Source organism: Schistocerca cancellata, chromosome 4 (genome assembly GCF_023864275.1).
Source record: "Schistocerca cancellata isolate TAMUIC-IGC-003103 chromosome 4, iqSchCanc2.1, whole genome shotgun sequence".
Lineage (NCBI taxonomy): Eukaryota > Metazoa > Arthropoda > Insecta > Orthoptera > Acrididae > Schistocerca > Schistocerca cancellata.
Genome location: NC_064629.1, coordinates 873,632,603 through 873,641,807, shown reverse-complemented (window position 1 = coordinate 873,641,807; position 9,205 = coordinate 873,632,603). Strand labels below are relative to the sequence as shown.

At 37.8% G+C, this 9,205-nt stretch overlaps 1 protein-coding gene across 1 annotated transcript in view; it reads left to right on the top strand.

The window, feature by feature from the left end:
* Positions 1-6,054: 6,054 nt before the first annotated feature.
* The window catches only part of LOC126185024 (LMBR1 domain-containing protein 2 homolog), a 125,476-nt gene continuing 122,325 nt past the window's right edge, over positions 6,055-9,205 (top strand). The window contains exon 1 of the mRNA XM_049927753.1: positions 6,055-6,371. Within this exon, the coding sequence (XP_049783710.1) occupies positions 6,198-6,371 (174 nt within the window). The 5' untranslated portion in view covers positions 6,055-6,197. The remainder of the gene's footprint in view (positions 6,372-9,205) is intronic.

Below are 9,205 nucleotides of genomic sequence, written 5' to 3'. Positions count from 1 at the left end.
AGACGATTGGTCGAAATTGGTATTAAAATATATTATCCCTCTCATATATTTGAGCATATAATATGATGTACCAAAGGCAAATGAACCTGATGGTTGTCCACAGAAACAAAGTTCAGCAACATGGACTTTCGTTTGCCCACTCTCTGTGACTATGCATGCGCAGACCTCATCCCCTCAATGCATGGAAGCCCCATCCTACGTGTCGTGGGCTGTAGAAAATCAAATCGCACATGTGAAAACACTTACACATCTTGACACTGACTGACCTACTAAGGTGATGGTGTAGGCTGCATGTGCATGTGCACGCTTTCGTTTCCTGTGGAAACACGATTTTATGCTTTGAGGACATTTCTAAACAAATGTATTTTAGTTATCCGTTTCATCTCCTGAGTTAAATTATTGAGCAGTTGTAATCCTTGTTTTTCTTGGTAAATATAAGCCCAAAATGGCTCTTGTCCCATGATAGTGTACAGAACATTTTGTGACATGCTTACTAACACATGTTTGGCTTTGTTTACTGATGTCTTTACTGATTATGTGCTCAACACTTGTGTCTATGGGCAGCAAATCTTGGTGCCAATTAGGTGTGCCAGGCTGCTCTCAGATCTGCTGCACGTAGCAGGTTTTGGTGGTAGAAATCGAAAGCTTACAGTAGTTTTTTGCGTACTGTTCATGCGTTTTGGTTATCACGCGTTTGTTTATGTTAGTATGGCTGCTCGTAGCAGGTTTTGGTGGTAGAAATCGAAAGCTTACAGTAGTTTTTTGCGTACTGTCCATGCGTTTTGGTTATTATGCGTTTGTTTATGTTTGTACGGCTGTCATTTTTTGCAGTTTGTCATCGCCAAAGTGTCCAAGGAATGATAATCAGAATTTTCGTAAAAATTAACAGCACCTACATATCACCATAACTGTTTTCTTTTCCTTAGAAGACCGAAAATCAGCTGAGATGCTAAGGAATGCAGCTTTCTATTTAATCTACAGATCCTTATTACAGCTTACATTTCAAGATCAGTCTCCATGACTTTTAATACGCAAATTCTCAGACCTTGCTATCCCAGAAAATTATAGAGAGGACGATGTTTCCACGACGTTTTTATAGTGTCATACCAGGTTTTAGGCTTCTCATTTGTAGATATCATAGCAAATTTCATCAAAATCGAAACTGATAAAATAAAAAATTTATTTATTCGAACTATCTGATACAGAATGTCTCATTTTATGTATGTGCAATTTAATTATCTCATTTCTGAGACATTTACATTGGCCGTCACATCTCGTCATGTCCTGCAATATTCTGCAATGCACTTCTTACGGTGGCATCCACGATCCTGTCACATCACGTCAAAGCACCATCAAGGTTTCTCGGCAAGAAAGTTTTGATGGCTAACGCCATCCATCTGTTGTTGATCACATGACCCCCAAGCTCATTTCCTCCTGATGTACAGCCATGTACAGATCTCTGAATTTCGTTTGGTTGTGGTTTTAGTGGTAAATATCATTTGTTATTTGTTCATTCTTTGGTATAAAATTGTTTGTTTCGTTATTTATTTTGTTAATATTTATAATAAGAGATGAAAGATTAATTAAGTCAGTCAGTCAGCAGTCTGAATTGTATGACATAAACCTAGTAAACTACTTGCCCTCTACTACGTTTATAAAGCTAATTATTATGCATACTGGTATGGCATTTAATATTTCACAATGAAATGCATGTAGTATGGCTGCAACTTGTAGTGATAAAAGTACCTTGGGTAGAATAACACTGATTATTAGGTGGAATTTATTTGTATGTTATCAGGCTTTTGTAGCATGTCATAAAGAAATGGCCTGAAACTTCCAGAAACTGAAAGTTGTTTGTTTAAATATGTGTTTGTGGCAGTTTTGTTTATTGTTAAGAAGCTCTCTGGACAGTGTGTGAAACAGTTTTGCAAGCATCAGTGGTCAATATTTATGTGGTTTCACTAGATAACCCTAGTACAAGTAAGGCACTTGAACTATTAAATGCCAAATACAAGACATAAAGAAAACCTATGAATCTCGAAGGGAAAGATATTGAGGGAGCTATGACTATTGCACAAAAATTTTCACAGAATTACCAACGAAACTTAATCTTAAACAAGGCAGTTTTTCATGGAATGTGATGGCAGCTCGTAACACTTCATTTATTTTACTAATTCTGTGTTCAGTTTGATGTAACAAATAAAAAAAACTAATGCTTCGACTTTTTAAAATATGAAATGAAGATTGCTCTTCCTTGAGCTCCTTTTAGAGTGTTTGAAATTCCCTTTCTGTACCACATAGCGATATTTTGTGGACCTGTCCTCTTTTTTGTGTTGTTTTGCACTACTGCTTTCTCTAATATACAAACAGTCCCTCCAAGTCCGCCTCCGTAGGGCAGAGGTAGCGTTACCGCGAACCACAGAAGGGGGCCCGGCTTCGATTCCCCGCAGGGGACTGGATGTTGTGTGTCCTTCATCACCATTTTCATCATTGACACACAAGTCACCGAAGTGGCGTCAACTAAAAAGACTTGCAAAAAGAGGATGTCCCATCAAATAAATGCCATATGATCATTTCATTTCATTTCAGTCCCTGGAAGCTACAAACTGTCTGAGTCGAATAAATGTCATTTTAGTATAAATGTTGACTATAGCATCCATGTATTTAAGCTACCACACTGCGTATATGACCTTTGTGCATAAAAACAGTTGAAAATCGTCTTGCAAAGATAGCAATCCACGCGAAAAAAAATTAGAGGGTAGCCATGCGAGTTGAGATCAAGAAACTTGAACTGACTTGACATGCTATGGCATGACGGATTGTATGAATACACCTTGACGTGACAGTGCCATGACCTGGCAGAGCTGTGACGGATAGTACGAATTGGCCTTTATAAGTTTAAAAACCGTATCAAGGACACATGCTGTCATGTAATTTGTTATGGTTCTCACCAAAACGATTTGCTTTGACAATTCGCTTTACTTTTTCTATTTCATATTCATAGCAATGACAATTTTCATTTGCTTCCTATTTATCAGAAAAAAACTCTAATGACAGTCAGACAGCACAGGCAGATGTCCAACACAAAGAACGTGCATGGGTCTGAAGAAAATGTCATTACGTGGTACAGAAGGGTAATTTCACACATTATACAAGGAGCTTGAGGAAGGTGTTTCTCCATTTTATATTTTGGAAAGTGGAAGCACGATTGTACAGTGCTGAATTAGTCTTAATAAACAATAACCTTGAATTCCTTCAATGCAGTATGCACCTTAATGGCAATTTCTTCACCCAAAACATCCTTAGCAAGAAAGTTTGCTAGGCCACTACTACCAAGACTATGCACTATAAAACAGCTGCCCTATTTTCAAAATATTTGAAAGTTGTTTCACATTTTGTAAATCCAGATTAACTCAGCTGTTTGTGACAGATGAAGATTTGTGCCAGACCAACCTCGAATACAGATTTCCCGCTTATCACAAGTGGATGCCTAGGCCAATTCACACTGTCCGTCACAGTACCATCACTTCAAGACACCCTCACATCAAGGTGCATTCATATTGTCCATCACATCCTGGCACATCAAGTCAGTTCAAGTCATGTGATGTCAGCTCACATTGCTGTGTTCAACTATTCTTTTCGTGAGAATTGCGATCTTCACAAGATGATTCTCAGCTGTTTATACGTGCAAAGTGCACATACACAGCCTGGCAGCTTGTATGCGTGGATGGTGGAGTTCACATTTTTACGAAAATGGCATTCATTGGACTCAAATGGTTTCTAGCTTGCAGGGATAGCTAGTGTATTAGAGAAGGAGACAGAAGTGCAAACAACACAAAGAAAGTGCATGGGTCTGAAGAAAATGTCATTACGTGGTACAGAAGGGTAATTTCACACATTATACAAGGAGCTTGAGGAAGGTGTTTCTCCATTTTATATTTTGGAAAGTGGAAGCACGATTGTACAGTGCTGAATTAGTCTTAATAAACAATAACCTTGAATTCCTTCAATGTAGTATGCACCTTAATGGCAATTTCTTCACCCAAAACATCCTTAGCAAGAAAGTTTGCTAGGCCACTACTACCAAGACTATGCACTATAAAACAGCTGCCCTATTTTCAAAATATTTGGAAGTTGTTTCACATTTTGTAAATCCAGATTAACTCAGCTGTTTGTGACAGATGAAGATTTGTGCCAGACCAACCTCGAATACAGATTTCCCGCTTATCACAAGTGGATGCCTAGGCCAATTCACACTGTCCGTCACAGTACCATCACTTCAAGACACCCTCACATCAAGGTGCATTCATATTGTCCATCACATCATGGCACATCAAGTCAGTTCAAGTCATGTGATGTCAGCTCACATTGCTGTGTTCAACTATTCTTTTCGTGAGAATTGCGATCTTCACAAGATGATTCTCAGCTGTTTATACGTGCAAAGTGCACATACACAGCCTGGCAGCTTGTATGCGTGGATGGTGGAGTTCACATTTTTACGAAAATGGCATTCATTGGACTCAAATGGTTTCTAGCTTGCAGGGATAGCTAGTGTATTAGAGAAGGAGACAGAAGTGCAAACAACACAAAGAAAGTGCATGGGTCTGAAGAAAATGTCATTACGTGGTACAGAAGGGTAATTTCATGCATTATACAAGGAGATTGAGAAATGTGTTCCTGCATTTTATATTTTGGAAAGTGGAAGTACGATTGTACAGTGCTAAAGTAGTCTTAACAAACAATAACCTTGAATTCCTCCGATGCAGTAGTCACTTTAATGACAATTTCTTCTCCCAAAACATCTTTAACAAGAAAGTTTGCGAGGCCGCTACTACCGACGCTATGCACTATAAAACAGCTGCCCTATCTTCAAAATATTTGGAAATTGTTTCGCATTTTGCAAATCCAAATTGACTCAGCTGTAGTCTTAAGAACTGAAACATTTTCTTGTGAAAATTTACTCTTAGTTTCGGGAGACCTTAGCTATGTTTTTAGTTGTGGGATATACTATCAAGCAATTTTTTTTTGTAAAATCCTTCACTATCGTAAACTGTACATGCTGAAAACTGCATAACTTTGGCTCAGAAAGGGTCAAATTATGCTGCCACAAAAGTCTTTGGTCATCAGAAGTCTGACAGACAGCCATATAGCATTTAAAAGGAAATTAAAAGAATTTCTGAATGGCAACTCCTTCTACTCATTAAATGTATTTTTGGATACAGTAAGTGGGTAATTTCGCCACCCCCACCCCAAAAAAATTAAAAATATTAAGTGTCATGTAACATTTTGTGTAATGCAATACCTTGTATAGACACCTTTTATTAACCTGACACGTCCCACATCATTACGAAGTGTCGTATTCATGGTCTATGGAACAAGTACTAATCTAATCTAAGCGACCTAGGTAGTTTAGCACACAATTTTGAATTTCGTGCGGAATGAATGAACCAAACCTTGTCGTAAAAGGAGAATGTATGCTTTCACTGTCTGCCATCAGAAGCGCAACGAGCTACAGACCGAGGCCATCAAAGAGAAACCGATTGGCTGACCCCGGCACCAATATTTGCTGTTTCTAGACACTTATGTGGGACTTGAGCCAACAATGTAACATCATTGGGTTCGCCCATACAGCTGGTATGCATCTTTGGATTGTGACAGTTCTGTACATCTTTGAGAATTCAGGAGTGTCTGCTATGTAGCGTGATGACAGTTATGATATTGTCGGTGTAAATAGGTTTTGTTTTCGTTTTTACACTGGTTTTTTAACTTGATGACATTTCTAGGGACAATCAGCTGAAGGTTGTGATGTATGTGTCGTTTGTTTTCGAAGTTGTACGGGCCCTCAATCAGCATCATTTTTAAGTATACGTTGCAGTAAATATCCGTTTGGCATCTGTGATGTAATTGCACCACTTTTACAGATGTCTTGATTTCAGATGTGAAGAAGGATTTTTGTTGCAATGTCAGATAGTCAAAAGTTCGTGCCGAATGATTTTGTGCCACAACGAGGAATATTACATAAAGAAGACTTGCCGCAGAATATTCTTTGTAGGCCGAAACTTATGCCTCTGAAATCCCTGACTACTCAGAAGTTAGAAAGTATGAATAAGGCATCAGATAACGAGGCCAAAAACTTGAAATCCAAAACGGCGAAAGACGTTTGATGGTATTTTACGTAGCTGACGTGCCTGACAGAAATGACTGTTGGACCATTAGTTGTTGATGTCGTTGTGACTTTTTTCCTAGCTTTTAGCATCATATACAGATATATTAATTGGAGACGACATCACGTTATCGTAAAGTTCGCAGTGCTAACAGGATGGTACTTTTCGTTCCTCATAATCTTCGTTCTTCCACTGGATGTATCATCTGTAAGTAATTATGTAATTACCCAATACAGAATTTTCTTTTAGGGAAATTCGTTGTAAGTTAGATGAGATAACGTAACATAGAGTTAATCAAGGGTTTGGTAAAATATATACATGCAATGTAAGTGCTGTATTAAAAGCCTATGGGAATACATGTACCGTTAACATTTTGTGGGAAATTATTTCTAAAATATGCCAATTGAAATGGTATTGTCTCGAGAAAAAGAAACATGTCTGCATTTTATTGTTTTTAATGCACACTGTCAGTTCTGTGCATGTGAGACTCAAGATAATGTTTTTCAGTGAAGACTAGCTGTTAACCTTTTTATGTCTGAATTACCCATACCTTTTGCATAATTTGATAGCAGATGAGTAAACCAGACAATTAACACTTGATCTAAAACCTGGTAAGGCTATGTTGATTTGTTGGATACGATACGATCTATCAGCTTTGTTCAATGATGTCAACATGAATGGCCACTATCATTTCATACAATCATATTTACTAACATTTAAATTCTCAAAGTATCAGGTTCATAGGGGTTTTAGGTGGGGATTTTCTTTTTATTAACAGAATTAAATAGAGGCCTATTAAAAACATGAATCAGATGGCAGTGGGAAAAATGGGTGTTTACACCAAGAATCATAAATATAGCTACAGAGTACCGTATTGAGACATTCATTGGCTTTGGCAGATCACAATCAAATTTGCACCTACCAATATAACCTAAACCTTAAGCTTTGTTACAGATCAGTGTGTCACCATTGCCTCCATGTAGTGTTGATGGTGACATGACTGCTTGTCAAAGGAGAATGGCGGTATTGGGCATGTCAGTGCATTGTAAGTCTGGAATGGTGAAGAAAGGAGACTGTATGAATATATGTTTGTTTATTGGCTTGAGAATAAACTGCTGGAGGAGTGTACAAAGAACAGAGTAATGGCTCACACGAGTATGACGCACTGCTAAGTAGACTCACAGAGATTACTGCACCATGTAAATGCATGACACTAACTCATTTATCCCATGTTTCCATTCATTGACACACAGTGTTTCATAAATCACACAATGATGAGGAACAGTCAGATATGTGTAACTAGTGGCTGGTTACTTTCAAGACAGATTAATATATTTGTTAATAAATCTATGTCATGAAATAGGAATGGGATGACACAGGAAGTGACATGTTGACTTTCCTATTTTCAGTGTTATTTTTTTTTAATTCTATAGCACTTCTGTAACAATGTCACAAGACGTGGAATGTTTCATTACATTAATGAACTGACTGAATGATTATAATAGCAATGGGCCTGCAAAAAATTTGTTTGAAACAATAATAATAATAATAGTAATAATAGACCCCGTGGAGGCCTGGGAAAAGAATAGGCCTCCGGTATGTTCTGCCAGTCGTAAAAGGCGACGAAAAGAACAAACCACTAATAGGGCTAACCTCCCTTTTAGTGTGATTACTTGGTTCAGGACAGAACTAAAGAAGCCTCGGACAAGCGCCGTCATGGTCGGGGACGACGCTTGAACCCTGTGCCCGCCCACAATGGTAACGACACTGCTAGCCAACTGGAAAATGATTTAAATCCAAATAGAGGTGTTTTGCAGGATATGCTTCCTGCGACCACCCTAGAAGGAAAACAAAGACAGAGGATGAGATGGTCAGATGAAGTTAATCGACACCTCATGTTCTGTTATTACCAAGCAACAAACCTAGGAACCAACACAACTGGATACAGATCACAAGTATACACAACATTTATTACCAGATACCCAGAATTAAAATTTTTAACAGAACAACGACTAGCTGATCAGATCCGTGTAATAATAAAAAATAACAAGATACCCCAGTCAGAATTAGAAAACATCAAACAACAAGTACAACAAATACTGGAAGAAAATAATGTGCAATCAGAAGAAGAAGAAAATACAGTAATGGACTCAAACATCCCAGAGCAAACAAACAAAGACCAACACGCATCAATTAAACAATCAGAGGAAAACGAAATCTTAAGACAGCCACCAGAACAAGCACAAATAGAACACGAAGAGACACACGTGTTAGATATAGAAGAGAAATTTCAGCTGATATATATAGATTACAAAGACACAAATACAGACATTAGACCATTCTTGCATAGACCGCCAAATAACCCACAAGTCGAAACAACAATAAAAACTATCAACACAATCATACACAACAAAATAAATGAAAATACAACTATGGAAGAGTTACAGCTACTGGTTTATATAGGAGCACTCACTACACTAAATATACACACTAGGCAGAGATCAGAACAAACCAACACACAGAAGAAACCCACAAAACCAGCACGGCAACACAGGCTACAGATCAGAATAGAAAAACTGAGAAAAGACATCGGACAGCTAACACAATTTATAAGAAATGAAATATCAGACAAAAAACGAAAAAGGTTAGGTAAAATCTCACAACAAAAAGCAATAGAGCAATTAGATGAAAAAAAGCAGAAATTACAAGCATTGGCCAAACGACTTAGAAGATACAAAAAAAGTGAAAATAGAAGGAAACAGAACCAAACATTCAACACAAACCAAAAGAAATTTTACCAGACAATAAATAACACACACATTAAAATAGACAATCCACCAAACATAACAGACATGGAACACTTCTGGAGCAACATATGGTCAAACCCGGTACAACATAACAGGCATGCACAGTGGATACAAGCAGAAACAGACAGATACAAGATGCCTGAAGTGATAATTTTGCAACATGAAGTCACCCGAGCAATTAATTCTATACACAATTGGAAAGCCCCTGGAAATGATAAAATAGCAAATTACTGG